A 23463-nucleotide genomic window follows, 5' to 3' on the forward strand; every position below is an offset into this window, starting at 1 on the left:
GCTTATCGCAATCTTTGTCAACATCTCTAGTCCCATGAACTGGCGCTCTTTCGCCATCAAATGGCGCTTGCGCCAAAAAAACAAGAATTGTCATCATCGTCAAGGCTCTTCTACAGGTTTAACCGGTATTTTTTGTCACTAGCCCACGTACCGCGAGACAGAAGTTTTAAGAGGCTCATAGTTTTCAAACACTTCTTTTTTGTATGTTTTATATGTGGCACAAAGGTTTGCTTTGAATTCAGATTCAGCTAGAAATTTGTACTCTGCCTCTACTTGTAGTCGGTGGCCTTGCATTTTGATTGCGGGATTAGGGTGGAAGTCTCTCCTTCTAGAAAACTGGACACATGTGTTAGTTTGGGAGTTTAACCTGAAGCCGTTGTCGCCGGCTCATTGGGGCACCTTGTTCGAGCTAAGCTGTACCTGCCGCTCACATATTGTCAGATTACTGGACTTGAAACCTATCTCTATGTCATCAACTTACGTGCAATGGAACATGTTACGCGGCATCAAAAGAAATAAGGAATTCATTTTTAAAATAAAAAGGGTGCACCTAAGCACACCGCCTTGTGGTACTCCTGTTTCTTGGACAAACAGACGTGATAAAATATTCTCCACGTGAACACGAAATGTGCGGTTTGACAGGCAGCTGTCTATGATACTGAACATTCTGCCACACTTGCCTAAGTGTGAAAGGTCTCTCATTATTCCCAACTACCATGTTGTATCATGGGCCTTCTCCATATGAATAAGTACTGAGAGAAAGAACTCTTTGTGTACAAATGCATCACGGATCGTAGTCTCAATACGTATTAGATGATCAGTTGTAGATTGCACTCTCGATATCCACCCTGGTATGAATCAAGAAGATTGTTCGATTCTAGAAAGTGTAGCAGACGCCTGTTGATCATCTTTTCGAATACCTTACGCAAACAACTGGTCAAGGTTATAGGCCGGTAACTAGAAACAAGAGATGGGTCCTTGCCTTGTTCAAGAATTGGAATTACAATAGCCTTTTTCCAAGCTAAGAACATCTCGCCCGGGAAACGTATAGTGAAATAAAGGCCAAGAAGGGTTTTGTGTGTTTCATAGAGTAAGTGTGTTATCAATTAGTTCATTCCAACGTCCGAGTCGGGTGCGGAATTATCGCAGCAATTAAATGACGCCTGCAGTTCTGCTAGGCAAAATGGTCTGTTATATGATTTGTCTGTTCTGGATTGGCGCTCAAGTTTTTGCCTCTCAACTCTTGATTTGTATCTTTTAAATGTTTTAGAATAGTGCGATGAGCTGTAAACGAGCTTGTTATACTTACTGAGCGAGTTTGCTTGGTCTCCCAGGATGTCACCCTGTACGTTGACTAAAGGAAGGGAAAATATTTGTTTTGTTGTCCTTTTACTCTAATAACATGGTTCCAGGTTCTCCCTTTGTCGGTATAGCAACTTACTGTTGACAGAAACTTATGCCAGCTTTCCAGCCCAGCTTGTCGGTGCGTTCTTCTTGCTAGGGATTTCGCTTGCTTGAGCATTCCAAGATTTTTCGATGTAGGGGCGTCACGCAGCAGTCTCCGTGCCTTGTCTTGTTTCTTTCGAAGCTCGCATCACTCGTCGTTCTACCAAGGGATTCGGCGTCTTTTTTTGTCACCTTGGCTATTTCTGGTATGCACTGAGAGGGAGTTAATTAAAAAAACCCCGGAAAATACTTGACAGCTTTGTCAATATTAAAAAAAGCCATGCCTGCCCCCGAAATACTTGCAAGTTTGTAAAATTCCTCTCAATAAGCTTTTTCAAGCTTCAATCAAGGAGCCCGGGGTAGACAATCAATTTTTCGATGTGCTTTGAAGAGTTTTGGGAAGCTGGTCACTATCATAAAGGTTTTTATCCACCTCCCAGTTAAAATCAAGAAAAAGAGATGGAGAGACGATGCTGAAATCTATCAATGAATATGTGTGGTTTTTGGGGCTACAAAACGTGGGTTCTTCCTTGTTTAGCAGGCATGCGCCTGAAGAAAAAAGAAAATTCTCAATAAGGCACCCTCACACATCGGTGCGAGAGTCGCCCAACAGGCCGGCGTGAGCATTCAAATCGCCTAGAACAAGGTAAGGCTCAGGCAAGTAATCTATAAATGATTGAAATTTGTGTTTGTGTAGCTGATAGTGTGGTGTATGTATAATGAGCAGATGGTCATGAGTTTGTTTGCAACTATAGTTCGAACGGTCACTGCCTCCAGCGCTATTCGGAGAGCAAAGTGTAGGTATGCTAAGTTGCTATCTAATGTAACTGCAACACCGCCAGATGATGTAAAAGCAGCCTGGCGGTCATTCCTAAAGTTGGAATAGCTAGAAAACAAGTTTGCATGTTTTGCGTTAAGCTGTGTCTCCTGTACACTAAACCACTTTTGGACGGAATTTACTTATAAGTTCTTGTACGTCACCGAGGTTGTGTAGCAGCCCTCCTACATTCCATTGTATTATCTTGTCCTTGTTGAAGGTGTTGTGAGCTGTGTGTCGCAAAAGAGACGTTCTTACAGAGCCTTGTCAGGCCCTGTAATTAGAATTTTGTCTTTTTTTTTTGAGCGGTCGAGGAGTTCTCGCTGCTCCATTGGCACTGCCTGTGCCTTTGCACCTGTAGTTGTGTCTATTGCCTCTTGCGCAGCAATGGACGTGCGCTCTGGCGTTTGCTGTGGACGCAGAGTCGGCTTTGCCTTGAGCAGCCAAGCCTTTGGCCCGACCAGCCCAGAGGACGAAGAGGTTTCCTTGACTTCCGAAGCACAACGGCTAAAGGAGGCGTCTGACATGGTTGAGTTCAATTATTGCAGGGAAGCCTGAGCTGCTCCCACCGTGGGGGCTGATGCGGCAGCCTCGGCACGCTACGCGTGGCTTCGGCAGCCGCGTGGTACCATTGTGGTGCTGGCCCCCAGTGCACCACTTCGTCGAAACTTGTATATGTATTCCCGGCAAAGTGGGGCGAGACAAGATGTTTGGCCTCACGTAAACTGATGTTGTGTGCCACTTTTACGGCCGAAAATTTCTTTACGTTTTGATGCAGCGCTAGACCTGGAATAAGCCGGGTAGTCACCATCGCAGTTCCTGCAGTGTACCTCAGCGTTGCAGTGATCTTAAGTGAAGTGTTCCATAGTTACGAATTTTGCACACGTTAGCTGCCCTTGGCAGCTCTGGGAAGCGTGTCCGAATCATTGATACTTGAAGCAGCTTCGTGGGTTTGGGATATAGGGTCTCAAACGTAGCTTGAGGTAGCCGGTTTCAATTTCATCCGGTGGTGTGCATTGGACAAATTTTCATTGCCTGAACTTGTATCATGTTCTAATCTTTCAAACCTGTAAGCAGTTCCTCATCACACAGATCATTTAGATCATCGTACGATACGACACCTTTCACGGTATGCATTGTTAGTTGAGCAGTGACGGTTATGGGAGCAATACTTTTTTGCAGACTACTTGGTTCATACTTGAAAAATTGATTTGCTGCACAAACTGAAGGAACACAAGGGAGACAGGAAAGAGCGCAGACTACCAACTGTTTATTGTCGTTTTTAGAAGTCAATATATACGCATGCTACACTGCGCTTCCACGATGCGCACAAAACCAAAGATGCCGCAACCAAAGCCGTCCCAAGACAAATCAATTCAAAAGTGACTGCCACCACAATGACAATTGCGAAAAATGGCATTTACAAAAGTGATACCCACCACAATCTATACTGCGTATTCCCAAGGTGGGCGCTCCTATTTAATCTAAAACTTATCTTTTATTATTTTTTGTATTTTTATCGCACCAATCATCAAGAAAGGCGTAAAAATTTAAAACCGTACTCTAAAGACTTGTGTTTAAAAACACTTAAAATACACTTAGAACCGAATAAAACAATAAAATAACAATTTTATAGTCACTCCAAGCTCCCCCAAGTGAGCAAATCCGAAGAAGCAGTACGCCAAGAGAGTCAATTGATTGATTGATGTGTGGGGTTTAACGTCCCAAAACCACCATATGATTATGAGAGACGCCGTAGACGAGGGCACCGGAAATTTCGACCACCTGGGGTTCTTTAACGTGCGCCCCAATCTGAGCACACGCGCCTACAACATTTCCGCCTCCATCGGAAATGCAGCCGCCGCAGCCGGGATAAGAACCCGCGACTTGCGGGTCAACAGCCGAGTACCTTAGCCACTAGACAACCGCGGCGGGGCGCCGAGAGAGTAAAAAAAAATATAGTAACAAACCTGAAACCTTACAAAACATTACGTAGCGTCGCATGGGAAAAAAAACAGGAACACTCATGAACAAAACCAAAGAAGAGAAGTGGAAGATAACACAATGCAAGGCGTTACCCACAACATTACACATGACCAAGTAGGAGGACCAATTCCCTGTTCGAAAGTGAAATTGAAGGCATGCTTATGCACTTGTCATTAAATTGCCTGATAAAGCACGCTTCGATAATCTCCCTTTCGGTCTTTTCACGTGCCTTAGCCATGACTGACGCATTCTCAAACCGGGGGGTGCAACCGCATGTCCTACAGTGGAAATATTATTGACCACCATTTTTTTTCCTTTCACGGCCAGACTGTGCTCATGCAAGCGTTCGTTGAGGCAACGCCCCGTCTGCCCTATGTACACCCTTCCACACGACAAAGGGATCAGATATACAACAGCAAATACACACTTAATGAACACATTGGCATGCTTTTTTGTGCATGTTGCCTTCTTCTGTTTAGTCATTAACGAACAGATCTGACCTAACTTTGTAGGCGCTGAAAACAGTACATTAACACCGCACCTATTAGCCACTTTTTTTACATTGTGGGAAACACTATGGGAACACTATTTATGTTATGCCGTACTTATATAGTGTTTCCCACAATGTAATGTGTATTTGCCTTCTTCTGTTTAGTCATTAACGAACAGATCTGACCTAGCTTTGTAGGCACTGAGAACAGTACATCAACACCGTACCTATTAGCCACCTTTTTTACATTGTGGGAAACATTGTGGAAACACTATTTATGTTATGCCGTGCTTACACAGTGTTTTCCATAATGTAAAAAAGGAGGCTAATAGGTACGGTGTTGATGTACTGTTTTCAGCGCCTACAAAGTTAGGTCAGATCTGTTCGTTATTGACTAAACAGAAGAAGGCAAAATGCACAAAAAAAGCATGCAAAGGTATTTATTAGGTGTGTATTTGCTGTTGTATATCTGATCCCTTTGTCGTGTGGGAGGGTGTGCGTAGGGCAGACGGGGCGTTGCCTCAACGAACGCTTGCATGAGCACAGTCTGGCCGTGAAAGGAAAAAATGGTGGTCATTTAGATTTCCACTGTAGGATATGCGGTTGCACCCCCCGGTTTGAGAAAGCGTCAGTCATGGCTAAGGCACGTGAAAAGACCGAAAGGGAGATTATCGAAGCGTTCTTTATCAGGAAATTTAATGACAAGTGCATAAGCATGCCTTCACTTTCACTTTCGGACAAGGAAATGGTCCTCCTACATGGTCATGTGTAATGTTGTGGGTAACGCCTTGGATTGTGTTCTCTTCCACTTCTATTCTTTTGTTTTGTTCATGAGTGTTCCTGTGCAACGCTACGTAACGTGCAACGCTACGTAATTTTATGTAAGGTTTCATGTTTGTTATTATATTTTTTACTCTCTCGGCGTACTGCTTCTTCGGGTTTTCTCACTTGGGGCAGCTCGGAGTGACTATAAAACTGTTATTTTATTGTTTTGTTCGGTTCTAAGCGCTATTTTAAGTGTTTTTTAACAAAAGTCTCTAGAGTACGGTTTCATACTTTCAAGTCTTTGTTGATGCTTGGTGCAATAAAAACAAAAAAAAATAATAAAAGATAAGTTTTAGATCAATCAAGAGCGCACACCTTGGGAATACGCAGTTAAGATTGTGGTGGGTATCACTTTTGTAATTTGCCATTTTTCGCATTTGTCATTGTGGTGGCTGTCACTTTCGAATTCATTTGTTTTGAGACGGCTTTGGTTGCGGCATCTTTGGTTTTGTGCGCATCGTGGAAGCGCAGCGTAAGATGCGTATATATTGGCTTCAAGAAACGACAATAAACAGTTGGTAGTCTGCGCTCTTTCCTGTCTCCCTTGTTTTCCTTCAAGTTTGTGCGGCAAATCAATTTTTCAACGGTTATGGTCTTGTCCCAAATGCTACAAGGCTTGACAACTTCTCATACTGACTTTTGTCCTTTACTTCCACCAAACGTCTCCACTAGCCATCTTCGAAGCATTGTAGCCACTTCTGATGGTCTTATTGAGGCATCCGGACAGAAGAAATGGTGATACTTTTCGTGCTTTCTTGTCTGAATTCTTACAATGAATAACATGGTAGTTTGGAGACAAGTCTTGTTTTTGAAAATGAACTGAGCATTCGCCTCGATACGCCTTGGGGGCGATCAATAGAAAAACGATTTAGCGTTCCCATTGAAAAAGTGAATTTGTTGGCGATGGCACATAGCGCCTACCACCGAGTCATAAATGGGCGTGGAAAAGCATGTAAACAGGCCTGCACAATGCCAGCAGCCTGCCATTACTTTAGCCTAGTATGGCTTACACTAGGTACGATAACCATACAAGGTTGACCCTTACCACCATGAAACAAGGAATGGAAGACAGAAGACGACAGGGAATATAAAAACTGGAACAGAAAGACGAATATTTGCGGAGAGATAGGGAGAGAGAAAGGCGACTGCCAATTTCTCCTGAGTGAGTCAGCCCAGGGGAGTCGTCTACGTGAAACAGGGGCCAAAGCTGTGTGTTGCCTTCGACGGCGTACCATAAAGGTCCAATTAACCATAGTCGTCTCTACCCCAAAGATCCTATTCTTCCCGGACACTGCTCAGCCACGCACGGCTAGGCTTGGGAGAGAGTCGAAACCACCCGTTATATCGGGTCTGTGGTGTCGCTACGCACCAAACGCGTGCTTGCGCAGACAAATAAGTGAAGGGCCCACAACGCGTCTGTAAGGCAACACGTAAACCTGCGAAGTTGCTGGCTATGTTGATAATTTGCAATGGGCAACGAATATATATATCTGAGCCCGTTTTGATGGCTGCGCCTTTCGCACACCAACTAATTGCGCAAGTCTCCTGTTTTAAGGTCTTGGCGCAATTTTACGCTTCTGACACGCATCATTACGTGCGGTAAATAGACTCCTTCCAGTACAAGGCACTTATATTGCGCTTTTTTTTCCGAATCATTTTTTTAAGAATGGCGTGACTCCCTTGTAGAACTGCTCGCCACGCAAACGGCCTTGCTTCGATTCTTACTAAAATAGTTTCTCTGATATTTTTATTCACATCTTTCTCAATTTTTTCAGTCATGCCACAACATCATTATTTTTATAAAGCACAAGTGGAAATGATATGGTGTGGCAAAAAAATGAGAAACGAGGGTGGATGAAAACACTTTTATTAAAATAATGAAATAAGGGTTCGAAGCATGTGGCTGGGTCCCCTAGGCCATGGCTTCACTGGCCTCAGCAGCCCACCGCACCTGGTCCAGGAGTGCCACTTCGGCTTCCTTTTCCTCGCTGGCGAGCAAGGTTTCCCACTGTATACTCGGTTTTTTTTTTGCCGAAATCTGAGGCGTATTATTTTGGCTGGCCTTAACTTACATTCCCATTTAATGTGAGCAAGTTTTAGTTGTTCTCCACACCACGGGCCAAGAGCCTGCGTATGCGGTTGGGTGCATTGCATGATTTCAACGCAGATGCGGATATGTATTTGTCTGCAGGCGGCACCACTCATGCGCTTCGTTTACACTCAGCCGAAAATGTGGCGGTCAGTATCGCCGTCATTGCCGACGCTGGAGCTTTAAGATATCTCGAGGAGTGTGGGAAGCCTGGAGTAGTGAACGGGTATCTGGACGAGGGATGGTTGCTCGGTGAGTAATAGCTCAAGCTGCACTGTCTGCTCTATCGTTACCCGTTTCTGCTGTATGTCTGCAGCACCATATGATGTAGTGTTCCTGGTCTAGTGTTTCACCTAAGATACCGGCGACGCACGCAGGTACACGGCCATTAGTGAAATAAACATAGGCTATTTGAGAGTTCACGAAGATATAAGATTTTTGTCCTATAACGGCTTTGGTTGTGATAGCGACTGCTACCGCGAGGGCTTCCACTGTGTCCGCCGAGTTCGTCTTAGCAGAAGCACAGAGGAATAAACCCGGGCTGTGTGCCGAACCAAAAGCGGCCAACGAAAAGCCATAAATACCGCAGCGGGCTGCTTCTGTATAGAGCGTGTCGGGGTTCGTTTAGAACTGTTTCGTGAGTTGCCAGGCTCTGGCATTGCGATGCGCTTGGTGGTACAACGAATTGATGTTTTTCGGTATAGGAGCGATATGAATTGGGGCATAGATACGAGCGGAAAGGGGCACCAGTTCCTTGCCACTGTATTGGGGCCATGCAGAATATCTTAAGCTTCGTAATATTTCCCTACCCGTGGTTGAGAGGCTAAGTCTTCCTCGCTGCAAGATGAGGACCGCAGCCCTAAGCTCCTCAAAGGTGTTGTAGCCGGTCTGTGGATGTTCCCATTGGTAAGCCGAGGCTAGCCTCATAGGCGGTACGAATGAGGGTATCTTTGTTCAATTCAGTCTTACTGAACTCTTGGTAAGGGCAACCATATGTTATTCTGTTAATTACGAAAGCTTGGATTTTAAGAAGCGTGTCCACCTCTCCAAAACCTTTTTGGTGATATGGCACTCTGTGTACCATGCGCGCAATTTGCTTAACAGAAGTGCGAAGAGTTCCAAGGGTGTGTCCACGTGCTTATTTTCCTGTATTCAGACAACAAGGATGCGTGTACGCGCTGCCTCTTGCATGGAATGGTCACCTACTATCAGTACAAACGGTGGTTTACATCGGTAATCCTTACCATGTACCCGAACGAATTCCGATTTTTCCTGGGAGCAAGTCATACCACAGCTCTCCACAAAGAGATTCACTGTCTGAGCTGCTTCTTCGAGAGTAGTTTTCTTGTGACCGAGAGAGCCTGGAATTTTCCAATGGTTATATCAATGGCAGACAGGGCTTATCCCAAATCTGGTATAGGCTCGAGTTGTCGAGCTAGGCGCGCCATCCCAATATTAAGAAGTAAAGGAGATAAGAGGGCCGCTTGAGGCGTTCCTTTTATGGGCATATGAAAAGACGATGATCTAATGTCTCCTAAGCCTGTTGTTGCAGTACGATCGGTGAGGAAAGATTGTATATAGCGCTATAATTTTCCCCACAGTTGGAGGAGCTGAGCTCCTGCAAGAAGAGTTTCTGGCCCATGGTATCGAACGCACTTTTTCGGTCGAGAGCAACCAAGATGTGTTGTCGCGTAATAATTTATTCAATGTAACGTAATACTTCATCCCGAAGCCGGAGGAAAGCGTCTTTTGTTGAGAAGTTGTGGCAGAAACGATAAATGTGATTAGAGAAAAAACACCGTTCCTCCAGATAGTGCGATAGGCACATTTGAATGACTTTTCTTAAGAACTTGCCAAGGCAGGATGTGAGATAAATTGGACGGAGATTCTGTAGGGGTGGGCGGGGTTCTAATGCTTGGGAATCAGTATGATTGAGGGCTCTTGCCATTCTGGTGGAAAAATCCCAGGCTCCCAAATGTACTCATAAAAGGAGGCCTAGTTCATCGAAGCAGTCCTCACTAAGGTTTCGTAACATGGCGTTAGTAACTTGATCGAGTCCCAGTGTTGTGTTAGATATAGCAGATTGTGCCGCGGCCAAACGTTCAGCCCTTTTGATTGGTTCATCCAGTGCTGCATTTGGCGTGCCCTCGTATCCAAGCGCGCAAGGCGGGCGCCAGTGTCACCCGCGTATGCCGAATGCAGAATTTTCAAGAGCTGCTCCTCTGTGCCTGCAAAAGCACCCACCGACTCTGGATTGCCCTGGACACCATAGGTTTAGTGCTACCAGGATTGAGCAAGCTTCACAAAAAAGCGCATGTCTTTCCCGTGCTCAAGGGGTTTCTCATCGAGTCACAGAACTGCACCTAGCTTTTCGCTGCACGTTTACACGCATATTCGTTGGCGCGCTCCGAAACTTCTGCGATTTTAGACGGCGAAATATATTAATGGCAGCTCATTTCCGCTAGATGAATTTCAGTGCAAGATGACGTACCTCTTTCGTGTACATAGTCGGGTAGTGTGGAAAGGTTGACTTCTCCGCATAGTCGGTGCACTTCGTGTCGTACGGTGCCGGGAGGTAGTTCACGACTTTCTGTATGAAGAATAAATGATGCTTTAGACCACTATGAAAACTGAGATTGTTGTTAAAGCACTGCAGTGGAGATTATTGCGCTACACATTTTTCTGATAAAAAGGAGTACATCAACAAGGCAGCCAAGAAATTTACTAGCATGCGAAAGAACTAACTGCACCTGCTATATATATGCACAGTGCTTTAGTGCTTGTACAACTAGTCTACCGAGCATACAATATAAACATCATAAAACTCGTGCTTTATGTGGGCTTAAACTCAGGTTATATCATAGGTTGGCGCCACCTTTGAAGTTCCACAGGCTGCTGCTTGATCGAATAGCCCATAAGCGTGTCTTCTATACCAATCCAGGGGAATTTCATCTCAATAAAAAGCGGCTATCTCTGCCGCACTACCTGGCCAAATTGACTGGCCTAGCAAGGTGTGAGAGAGCAGTCCACCACAAATCGTTTTTGTCTACTTTTTAGAGACGGCCTACATATACAGCTTTGTCCCAAAGAATTCAACGTTTACCGAAAATTGCCGGGAACTCAATAGCTTCACCAGTTTATCACAGTTTCTGCAAAAAAGAAAAAAAAGTGCAAACTAGACGAAGAATGCGAGCTGGGTGTTCCCGTCTAGCCGGTTTGTCATTGGTAGCTACGTTGCGTCATACTGCGCACTCCCTGGCCCCATGAGGCAACAAGCATTGCAAGTGAATTCTGCAGTGATACTTTTCGGCTCCTTGTGAAATTTTATTCTGCCGTATGAGGTGCCCAGTATTATTATTATTAGCTGCAAACAATACTCATTGTTTCAAAGCTTTTCTGTGCTTGCGTGTTTGGGGAAGCGTCTGTTCTTACACTGCCAGAAGGCTGGTGCACATTGAGGCATCGAAATTCAACGCACTGTACGCCTGCAAACACGGAGTTGTGAAGTTTCACTAATTTGCGGAAATGCGTATAGCCAGCAAACCGCTCACATGAACAGGTGCTGACGGCGAAAAAAAATAAAGGCGGCGAAAAAACAGCATGTCAACAAAAATCTTTACTTCCAGCACCCTTTGTGTACCTATCGGGTTCTCACGTTTTAATTTCAACTCATCTGATTTCTCCTGTCTTTTTCAATGTTCGCTGCTGTCTTAACAGTTTGTCTATCACCAGTAAAGATACATTGCATTACGGCACGCCCTGTTTTCTTGGTGCCCACATTTTTTTTTGCTCATTTAGTTTGCGTGCAGCATAAAGCGTTTGTGATCGCTCTGGACGCTGTTAGTTCTTTCCTAAACAATTATCATTCTGCTCTAATCATAGTATCACTCCTGTTCTGTGCGGCTACAGAATTCACGATAAAACTAAATGGCACAGCTACGTTGGCTACTTTTACGCTGAATTTTGGCTCATTTTCAAATCCACTCAGTGGCAAGACAACCATCCAAGGCTCGTACTTTCTGCGTCCAGTTCCCACAAAAGTACTCCAACAAGTGCACTTGATTCTGCTCGCAATTGTCTTTTCTGTTTCAGCAGCTACCGTATCTCATCCTTAAGCAAGACTCTCAGTAGTATTTGGGATGCTTGTGAGGGGTTTTGTTAAAACAAGGGACCATTTTGTTCTAGCGTGACGTTTTGTTATTTTTGACGAGCAACCACCACGTGGCGACATCACAGATGCTATGAAGGCAGGACGATAGTATGACAGCGAATCTTTATTTGAAGACTGTTTGAACATCCTCGCTGTATAGTCATTTGGCCTGGTGATTGTGAACAGGGATTGTGTGAAAGCGGGCATCGGTGCACCTTGGAGCTTTATTTCCGTTTGATGAGCACAACATTTTACCTGTCATCACAATGATGAAAATTCTATTGTATTTAGTTATTAGAGCATTTTTATCAGCGAGTACGACAAAGAAAGTTGCCCTAGAAGATATGCTGTAAAGCCAAGTGCATCGCTTTAGCACCCGAAACAAAAGAAAGCAATGCGTCTTAGGTTCATGCATAGTCAATATCAAGCTGTTGACCTCAACCAGGGTAATAAGGTCAGTTTCCTCCACGATAGCCTCTGCCAAATATTTCTCTGGTTCCTACCTTTTGTTAAGTCAGAGTACATGGCTGAGTACAAAGTAGTTCAATGGGTTGCTTTCACAGAAATATTACCTTACTAAATGCTATGTTGAGTGCTCTTTTTTTTGCGTGCCTTACTTGTGTTTTTGGTTTCTATTCCTGGTCTTTCAAAGTTTTGGCAACCATCGCGTGGCCCAGTCTACAACGGAATTTCAGCAGTGGGTGCTCCATGTATATTATTCAGTTTCTATGTGAAATGAAATCAACTGGGTGTATAAGTTTGACTTCAAACACATCAACTAATTCGGCCTATTCGTTTCGATTGCCGCCTATGTTCAAAAATCATTTGATGCTAGTGCTGCGAAGTGAGTTTGGCGCAGAATTTTACAACAAATTAGTGATTCCTGCTTGTCACCCTTATTAGCTAACAGGTTTACTGGTTAACCACAGGTAAAGTGAAATATTGCACAAATTGCACTTTTTGGTTTGCCTTGAATTCTTTTTCGTTCACACTTTAGAGCTTGAGATCTTCTTTGCAAGTTATTATATAAAAACAAACAAAATATCAAGTATAACTTCACCTGTTCGAGTGAAAAAATGTACTCTCCAGAAGGTTCTACAACGATGGCGTGCTTGATACCAGCAGATAGCGTGTCGACGTCATGAAACCCTATGTCCATCTCGAATGGGTCCATCACAATAATGTCCTCCGGCACCCAAAAGAACAGCAACTTAGCCTCTGGAAATGAAGTAGTAAGTAGTTCATACAGGCACCTCAAATTGTTTTCTTCTGCAGCTGAAGAATTTCATAGCACAAAACACTGAGATTCTACGTGAGGCAACGTCATGTGCCCAGCTGCTTTATTGTTTACTGCGAAGAAGTCAAATTTCTTAAAATGTAAACTTTTTGTATTTGTTTTTGAAAGCAAAAATCACATCGCTCAGGAGGCACACGTAGTGATCAAATGGTTGTTGTAGGGGAGAAAATATTTTGCTGGAAGACATATTTATTTCATAAAACAGCTGAAGTAATGGTTTCAACCAATTTAAACGTCTTCTGAGAATGCAAGAAACATTCAGCAAGCGGCTAGGGGGAAATAAAAATGTCGCAGTTTTCCTAATAACATGAAGGAAGCGTCTTTTTTAGATCACCCGCACAAGCTAGTTTGAGCCGGTTAAGTATGTGATTTGCCTTTAATTAGTTAACGCTCTACTGTCCGTCGAAAAATTCTGTCGCGTCAGTATAGAGTGCTACTGCCCCCCTCGAATGCGCGAGGTTGAGAGGTCATGTGCGTGCTTGCAAGCTTTTCAAACTTTTCTTGAAAAAAAATTATAACAGTGAAACTGCAATAAGGAAGCTGTAAGAGCTTGCAGGTTAGTGACTGCCACATTATTCATTATCGAAAGCTTCGTGTGCAATCGTTCTAGCGCATTTACGCCAAGGTTGACGTGGTTTCTGTGGGGTCGGCTTTGCTAGCGGAGGTATCCGGTATTGAGGAGATGAGTAATGGGGCTTGCATACCCTCGCGGTTCAAGGGGACAACAGCGCAAGAGTGCCACTGCGAACGAAGTGCGTGTCGCTGTGCCTTTGTAAGGTCATTCCGAGATGTCCAAGCGACAAGCTGAAACACAACTGGCGCGACGAGCACAAGGCGCAAACACCAAACTGAGCTCGCGTAAGGCCTTCAAAGGGTCCACTTTAAAGCCAATCATATAAAGTGCTGATTGTCGCTAATCGTGGCTTCGCCTTTTTGTTCCACAGTATTGCAACATCTGGCGTGGAACGTTTTTTGCAATAAAAACATTCCACTTGTGCTGAGAAAATAACGTAGCAGATACCAGTTTGAAGAAATTTTTTCGCTCTATTCAAGCGGCACGCTTAAAAAAAGTGAATGCTCGCCGATGGCTTTTGGCAACTGTACCATAGAGCACCAGTACGGAAACATTGACTGTGTGCGCGTAGTATGCACGAAATTCTTCTCGGCCGCAGCAAAGCACATGTCGGACAAACGCTTGAATGTTTAAACAAATGATATAACACCATATATAGGGAATGTTAGCTGCTGGCAAAGACAGCGCGTTGTTTGCGGTAACAGTGCCGGTCAGTAGTTGACAACACACAGAAGTGAGCACTTGTAGAATACGTCAGGAGGAATTGAAAAATACATGAAGTGTTTTTCGTGGCTGGCATGTCGAGTAGAAAATGACCAAGTGTAACATCAAAGTGGTAAATTTCGAATACGTAACAATCTTGAAACAAATGTTTTGCGTGTGAGATAATGCAGGTGACATATTAGTATAGTGATAAAAAAAAAGATAATACACAATGGTACTGAGAAAGAGGAGAAAAGGCTCAGGACCATGCAGCGTGCAGTGAAACGGTAACTGACAGGTGCAACATTAGCAGATCGGACGACAGCAGAATACGTTAAAGAACGAATGGTAACTCATAATTTAGTAGCTCATACTTTAGCTCATATAGCTGATATTTTAGCTTAAAGTAGCTCATATTTTAGTTCATATTTGAATATGAAAACGAGTCGTTTGCACTTCTGGTGAAAATTAATATACCTGAGTCGACCATTTGATGCGCAAGAAAGATAGTCGGTGGTCACTTAGAGCACTAGAATGAAGGACCGTTGGGAAACGCAGCCCTGGACCTTAGCGTTATTAGATTGAGTGGTGAAACTGAGAAGTTCGCGGAAATTAATTTGAATCAGCTTGCAGCAAATAGGATTAGCTAGGTATCATCGCCTTCACCACGCTGTGTACATAGTAAAAGGGGTGAAGAGCAATGTGGGCGAACTATGACAACTTGATTAGTGAGTTGGAGGCGGGGGCCCTTGTTTGTAAAATTACATTTATAGCTATTGCGTCTCACGCTAGTGTATCAATGTACAATATTTGAAATAAATGCATCCACATTTGGAAAGCCCCAATACTTACGTGCAACAAGTGAACCCCTATGAATGAAGGCTCTCAGAGCGCAATGTGAACGTATGTTTCGTCTCTTTTTACATATGCGTCAGCATGTATACAGGTGTGACGGAACTTTCACCTTTAGTTACACGCAATTAACGTGGCCCAGGCGAGGCACCTTTGAGCGTACCGGGTAAGAACTATAAAACCAGGAAGCAGACGGAGAGACGCACGGTGAAGAGAAACACTCTGTTGTGTATGGTATTAAATAAGATGTTTTTTTTTTGCAGGTGGAGGTCGTCTTATTTTATTCTGCAGCAGAACTAAACAACGCAACTAACGGTCAGACTCTCGCATTCATTCATTGGTAATCACATCTAGAAAAATCAGCTCTGTTAGGCTCCACAGGGCCTCATGAACATTGCGAGTAACTAAGAATAGCGGTAGAGGTTGAGCTGCGTTATGGATATTGTCACAAACTGCCATTTTCTGACCCCGCGTCACGCCGAGATAAGCGACACTACGCTTCTCCCCCCGACCGTGAGATCACTTCGACATTGCAATAGTTTCTTTTTAAGCGGCCAAGGCCTGGTGGGGATGTTTGTCTGAGAGGTGCAGCGCTGAGGATCAACCTTTTTGTGTCAGTGGCGACGAGAGGCAGCCGCAAAGTTTCTCGAACTAAAGTATGGGCTCCCGAATGCACAGGTTGAGAACCGAGGCAATGGCCTGTTCGACAGGCTGGCGAGATGTAAGCGATCACCTCACAAGTTGCCTCTTGCCCAGTTGAGAACATGTTGCACTACGCAAAAGGGGCGTGATTGGAATATGCACTAAAGGCGGAGCGTTCAACAATGTGACGTGCATTGTGGGACCCATTTCTATGGTCCTCTTTTTCTCCGAAAAAACAATGAGGGGCAGGAAAAGGATTTAAGCGCAGGATATCGCCTTGCTAATCAGTCTGATTGCTTGTCGACATGAGATAGAAGAAGATCATTAGGTATCTCTTCTAGAAATTTTTAGTTTGGCAATGTATCGGCTGGCCACTTGAACTTAGCAGTTCGTCCAGTAGGGACGCGCCATCAACGTGTGCCTCGTAGACATCGAAATTTCAACGCAGGTTAGCTCAACCTGCCTGGGTTCACCGTCAAGCTCCAGCTCCCGAAAACATCAGCGTCGCAACACCACTGGAATCGCAATCGTGCGAGAACTCTTCGGGACTTCTCGCATCCGATCGTCGCGGACCCAACGCTGTTCGTCATCACACGTATGCTATCACCTGTTGTTACATCTTGAACTTTGCGTATTTAGCTATTGGTTAATGTTGAACTGTTAGTTCCCCTGTCTGTTAATATAATGCTTCTCAATACTTCTCGGTTCTAGGCCCATTTATTGTTTTTATATGTTTTGTTTTTGATGGTGTGTTACGTTCCTTGTGCTGCATGCAATTATAATAAATCTATCAGTTAGTTGGCCCACACACCTCTCTGATCTTTTCAACTGATTCTGCTTGCGTACGGAACGAACTAACCAGCTGTCATTCCCGCCGGTGACGGTAGAGTGGCAGCTTGTAACGAAAATGGCGTCCATGACGAGGGTGTTCTGTAAAAAAGTGAACGGTGAAGGGTGAACAAGAACTGTGAGCACGGCGTGGCGACATAGCAGTGGATTTCGAACTGTCGCGCCTAGTTAAACTATTCTACGTGTGATTTGCGTGTACGCTGTTGTTGGAGTAGCAATGTTAGCAACAGGTTTCATTTTGGACGGAATGGATTTGGGCAAGTTGATCACATACGGCAAATATTTAGATCTCAAGTGCACTGAACTGAGGCAATGGGTGAAAAAGCACCAGGAATTAGCCAGAAAAGAGCGACCACTAGCCAGGGAGAAAAGGGAGAGAGAACACAAAGAAATGCAGTAACTGTTCAAACAAGAAAGAAGCGCCAACAGAAAAGAGAGGACGAAATGCGCAGGCACGACAAAAAACATAAGAGCAAGAGGCAGGCATTAAACGAAGAGTTAGAAAGACTGCACCGTGGGCGGGAAACACTGCTATTAAATATTCGTCTCAATGAAAGTAGCACTGTGAGCCGATCTATAGCAGTGAGCACCTTGGCGTCAGGAATGAGCCGTGTATGAGAAATTTTGCGCAAAGGAGAGAGGCCACCGAAGGTCAGAGCCACTGCGACGGTATGCTGTGCCAGTTTAAGGCTACTGAAACAGCTATGACCGCTGTAATACTGGCACAGACTTCAAATGACGTTCTCGCAACGGTGGATCTTGCAAACGATGTCAAAGAGTCTTTGGCTCGATAGGGAAAAACACCAAAATAAGGTCAGAAGAGTGAATCAAAAATGTACAAAATAAACACAACAGCGCAGTTACAGCTAGCTCCGAGAAATGCGAGCGAGTTTGTTTGGGGAGCTGCATTGTCCCGAAACATCTCGTGCTGTCCACCAGTCTTGAGAGGAAAAGGAATGATGATTTGTTTGAAAATCACTTAGACTGCGCGGGTGAGGCAAACGACAAACACATGTGAGAGTAACAATACTGATTGTTGGCCTAGTTGGTACTTGCTTACTGACATGATTGGGCCGCGAATAATACACACACAAAGTAAAGAAACACTCAGCGACAAGCAGAAGCGGCACTTCCAACTAAAGTAGACCAGGCGAAAATCCTGGCTTAAGTTACAACATACAGACATGCGCAGTCTTCACACAGCCTTACGCTATCCAGCTATCGAACAATCTCTCTTCCGATAAGTACAATGTCCCCGACGGTTCGCTGATACAAATTTCACCTTCCTTTTTATTGTAATATGCTTCCATGAACTCACGCGCAGTTTTATGCCTATTTCTACCTAGAATTCTAACCTCGTCAAAGCGTGGTACACACCTGCAGGCTTTAGAATGCATAGGCGAATGCGCCAAGCCATCTTTCATTAAATTTAATTCATACTCCCTAACCCCTTCATAAATACAGCGCCTGGTAGTCCCGATGTACGAGTTGCCACAAGAAAAGAGAATCTCATCTTGGATCCTGCATTGCGCCGCTGCTGTGCAATATAAACAGTCTCTGTGGCAATATATTGCCAAAGAGACTGTTTACAATATCCGACATTATGAAAAATCAGCGTCCACAGTCTTGTGCGCACTCTTGCTTGGGGCCGCACGACTCATGCCTCTTGTTCACAGACACGAGCCAGTGCAGTTGGAGCTGCGAAGAAGAAGAAGGTGCGTGGGCAGAGAGACAGTTTTTGTTTTTGAAACGCTCTAGCGGACTCTTCCATTTTTTCGCACATAATTTTCAGGGCACAAGTTCGCCCATAATAAACTAGTTTTCGACTTTTCCTCTCTTGCACCCGTTACATTCTGGTGGACGGTGCTGGGTATGATTGGAAGCCCCCTTGGCGCAAGAGAGCGAAGCCCCGACCCTCAACGATTGGAACCTGGCGAACTGACTCCGGTACACCAGCGTTCAAGCCGCCGCCTCCAAGGAGAGCCGCCGGAATTCGCACCCCTCCCCAGTGCTCCAGCAACACAAGCAGCGTCCACAGACAACAGAATGATGGCTTACCAGGTGACATCATCGGAACTTATTTTGTCCCCACCGTGCTTGCCTGAGCCCTTCCACGGCGACACGTTCGAGGATGTGGAGGATTGGTTAGAACACTTCGAGCGGGTTGCGAAAACCAACGACGGGCATGAAGCAAAAAAACTGCGTCGCGTGTACTTCGCATTGGAGGATGCAGCGAGGACGTGGTATGAAAACCACGAAGCGTTCATACCGACATGGGAAGAATTTCGACGACAAATAGTAGCTACATATGCCAGCACCGATCGTCGGGAGAAGGCGGAGAACGCTCTACAGTCCAGAAACCAGCGCACGAACGAAAGCGTTGGCATGTATATTGAGGACATGTCCCGCCTTTTCAAGTGCGCTGATTCGAACATGAACGAAGAGAAGAAGCTGCGTCACTTAATGCGAGGTGTCAAACAGGAGTTATTTGCCAGTTTGGTACGCAACCCACCTCGTACAGTTGCTGAATTCCGCAACGAAGTCACCTCCATAGGGGGGGGGGGGGGGGCATTGCAGCAGCGCTCCCGTCCCTACCATCATGACACGAGTAGTGTTTCTGCAGATGTCCTCTCAGCAAACCTGGGAAGCAGCAGCGAAGCACTGAGGGAAATGGTGAGATCTATTGTGAAGGAAGAGCTCCAGAAGCTGCTGCTCCGACAAGCCGCAACTCCAGTTTCGTCTCTGACTACCATGATCAGAGATGAAGTTCGCCACGCCATTCTTCAAGCCGAACCCGAGGCGCAACCAGTTCGACTTGAACAGCAATTGCAGGAACGCCCCGTACCGACTTACGCCGATGCCGTACGCCAGCCCGCCGTGCATACTGCTTCGTTTGCAGCTTCCAGTGGCTACCGACCGGCTTCGCGTGGCTCAAACTATCCAGCTAACTCGAAGCCCCGATAAAGCGACGTGTGGCGCACATCCGACAGGATGCCTCTCTGTTTTCCCTGCGGCGAAGCTGTACGCCTGTACAGAATGTGCCCATATCGACAAGTTGGTCTCCGCAGGTTTTCTCCAAACGCGCCATGCCCCCGAAATGGCGAAAGACCCGTTGAAATTGAAGATTACTTGTCCGGCCATCTGCTTCCAACCGCCGGTTTCCAGCATCAGCCTAGATCACTAGCGCCTGCTCGCTATCGATCGCCAAGTCCTCGACGATTTAGTTCATCTTCTCCACCTTCAACCTCAACACATCGTCGTTCAAGCAGTCCCCATCAGGAAAACTGAAGCCAGCGACCTATGGAGGCAAGGCCACTGATGTCCGACCAACTGAAGATCCTCCGTCAAGGTCCCAGTGCAGCAACGATGAGCGGAACACTACAACTAGGTTAGGTAAAGGCAAAATTTCTACAGACTTACGCGTTACCGTAGACGGGTGTGAATTTACCGTTTTAGTTGACACAGGTGCTGATTATTCGGTTGTCAGTTACGCTGCCGCAGAGGATTTAAAGAAAGTCCTGACGCCTTGGAGTGGACCCCAGATACGCACGGCTGCGGGTCATCTCATCACACTTGTGGGAAGATGTACCGCACAAATCGGAATTCAAGGCGCTACTTCTGTTGCTGACTTTGTCGTACTTCCGGAATGCTCTAGAGATTTAATACTCGGAATGGATTTTCTGCTAGCAAACGGAGCTGTAATCGACCTGCAGAATTCAAGTGTCTCTTTTTCGACCAAACTGGCCATAGACACAAATGAGCCAGAATACACTGCATTACGTGCTATAGATTGTGATGTTACCGTGCCGCCATGATGCAGCGTAATGGTCGGTGTAAGAAATGAAGCATTCGTTGATTCTGAAGGTATAGCGGATGCAAACACTGAACTACTGCTCAAGAAAGGCATTTGTGTAGCTCGAGGCATTATTCAATTACGTGGTGGATGTTCCGATGTATTGCTCACGAATTTCGGAAACGAAATTCAGCACGTTTCAAAGGACACTGCTATCGCCTTCCTGCACTGTTTTCAAACAGTGACGGACTTATGTGGTCTGGTGTCAGGGCCACCTACTTCGGAACCTGCGCCCGATGTCGTGGCAAGAATCGCAATCAGCCAAAATTTATCCCCAGCCGAGAAGAAAATCATTCAAGACATCCTAAGAGACTTCACCGGATGTTTCTCTACCTCGTCAAAAGTACGGCGGACCCAGGTTGTTAAACACCGAATAATAACAGATGAAGCTACAAGGCCGGTACACCAAAATCCGTACAGAGTATCACCGAAGGAACGTGAGATCATAAAGAGCCAAGTGAAAGAGATGCTGGAGGATGATGTCATACAGCCATCCAATAGTCCGTGGGCGTCGCCTGTAGTCCTTGTTAGGAAAAAGGGCAACACGCTGAGATTCTGCATTGACTACAGAAAGCTGAACAGCGTAGCCAAGCGGGATGTCTACCCTTTGCCGCGCATTGATGATACGTTGGATCGGCTACGGCACGCAAGGTATTTCTCTTCATTGGATTTAAAAAGCGGTTATTGGCAAATTGAAGTGGACGAAAGGGACCGTGAAAAGACTGCTTTCGTAACCCCGGATGGTCTATATGAGTTTAAAGCACTCCCATTCGGCCTGTGTTTTGCGCCTGCAACATTCCAGCGCATGATGGACAGCGTCCTTTCAGGCCTCAAATGGCAGTCGTGCTTAGTCTACCTGGACGACGCTGTGGTGTTTTCAGCAACGTTTGAACAGCATGTAGAGCGACTACGTTCGGTACTTCAGGCTATCCAGTCAGCCGGCTTGACGATTAAACCAGAAAAATGCCAGTTTGGATTCGAGAAGCTTCCTTTCCTTGGTCATGTAATGAGCGCTCAAGGTGTTGGCTCGGACCCGGAGAACACTGTGGCCGTGGGGCTGTTTGCCAAGCCAAAAGACAAGAAGGAGGTACGCCGATTTTTGGGTTTATGTGCCTATTATAGGCGGTTTGTGAAAAATTTCGCGAAAATTGCCGAACATTTAACAAGACTCACAAGAGAGGACGTGCCATTGATTTGGTGCACCGAACAAGACAGTGCGTTCAACGAACTAAAGAAACGTTTGCAAGCTCTACCTATCCTGGTCTACTTTGACAAAACCGCAGATACGGAAGTTCATACAGATGCCAGCAACCTTGGCCTAGGTGCGGTCCTGGTGCAATGGCAGAATAGAGAAGAGAAAGTAATAGCATATGCTAGCCACACCCTTTCAAAAGCGGAAAGAAACTACTCTGCAACAGAAAAAGAGTGCTTGGCAGTCATATGAGCGATCAGCAAGTTCAGGCCATACCTCTACGGCAGGCCGTTCCGTGTCGTCAGCGACCACCACTCACTTTGTTGGCTGGCGAGCTTAAAAGACCCATCGGGACGGCTTGCGAGATGGAGTCTCAGGCTCCAAGAGTATGACGTTACCGTCGTATATAGGTCTGGCAGAAAGCATGATGATGCTGACTGCTTATGACGTTCACCAGTCTACTCGACACTTTCAGAAGAGGATTTCCCACTCCTTTGTGTGATAAAAACCTCAGAAATTGCCGAACATCAACGGGCTGACATGGAACTGCTCCCATTAATAAAGTATCTCGAAGAGAACGACGAACAAGTTCCTCGCGTATTTAAGAGAGGGTTATCCTCATTCTGCCTGCGAGGTAATGCACTTTACAAGAGGAATTTTGAACACAACAAGGAGAAGTTCTTACTCGTTGTACCATCAGCCATGAGGCATGAAGTCTTAGAAGCCTGCCATGATGAACCGTCTGCGGTTCACTTGGGCGCGAGTGGAACTTTCGCCAAAATTCATCAGAAATACTACTGACCCAAGTTGCTAGCGTCCGTGAAGCATTATGTCAAGAGATGTTGCGAGTGTCAAAGGCGAAAAACACCACCCCTCAAGACGGCCGGCCTTCTCAAGCCTATAGAGCCACCTGCGACTCCATTTCAACAGGTTGGAATGGACCTCCTCGGACTGTTTCCAATGTCGGCGTCTGGAAAAAGGTGGATAATAGTTGCGGCTGACTATTTGACACGATACGCTGAAACCGGCTGCCTTGAGCGAGGAACGGCAATGGAAGTCGCGATGTTTTTCGTTCAGAATATTGTTATTCGCCAAGGAGCCCCACTTGTCGTGATTACCGATCGAAGAGCAGCGTTCACGGCTGATTTGATGCAGTCCTTAATGACAATGACTAACACCAGCCATAGGAAGACCACTGCATACCATCTCCAAACCAACGGGTTGACAGAACGCCTGAACCGCACCATCGCTGACATGCTGTCGATGTACGTTGACTTTAAGCATAAATTGTGGGAGGAAATCTTGCCATACGCAACTTTCGCCTATAATAGGGCAGTGCAGGAGACCATCCGCGTCACAAAATTTCAGCTGGTCTACGGTCGCACTGTCACTACGACACTAGATGCCATGTTGCCAGTAGACAACGACAATTACGAGCCATCTGAACTTGACGACTTTCTGCAAAGGGCTGAAGAAGCACGCCAGTTGGCACGACATCGAATACATCAACAGCAAAACAAGGACGCAAGGCACTGCAACATGCGCCGCATAAAAGTTCAGTACAACCCAGGCGAGCGAGTGTGGATATGGACACCACTCCGACGCCGCGGCCTATCAGAAAAGCTTCTTTGTCGATACTTTGGCCACTATAAGATTCTCCGACGAATTAGTGACCTAAACTACGAAGTCATCGCCGATG

The 23463-nt window shown here is 45.6% G+C and overlaps 1 protein-coding gene across 27 annotated transcripts in view; it reads right to left on the bottom strand.

Annotated features, from left to right (window-relative positions):
• The window catches only part of LOC119173303 (uncharacterized), a 509098-nt gene that overhangs the window by 280356 nt on the left and 205279 nt on the right, over positions 1-23463 (bottom strand). For all 27 annotated transcript variants that reach the window (XR_012895517.1, XR_012895516.1, XR_012895522.1 and 24 more), the window contains 2 exons: positions 12864-13021; positions 10145-10243 (listed from right to left, as the gene is read on the bottom strand). Coding sequence is in view for 6 of the 27 variants with exons in the window: in XM_075896271.1 (XP_075752386.1) it covers positions 10145-10243; positions 12864-13021 (257 nt within the window). In the remaining 21 variants the exon portion in view is untranslated. The remainder of the gene's footprint in view (positions 1-10144; positions 10244-12863; positions 13022-23463) is intronic.

Source organism: Rhipicephalus microplus, chromosome 5 (genome assembly GCF_043290135.1).
Source record: "Rhipicephalus microplus isolate Deutch F79 chromosome 5, USDA_Rmic, whole genome shotgun sequence".
Classification (NCBI taxonomy): domain Eukaryota; kingdom Metazoa; phylum Arthropoda; class Arachnida; order Ixodida; family Ixodidae; genus Rhipicephalus; species Rhipicephalus microplus.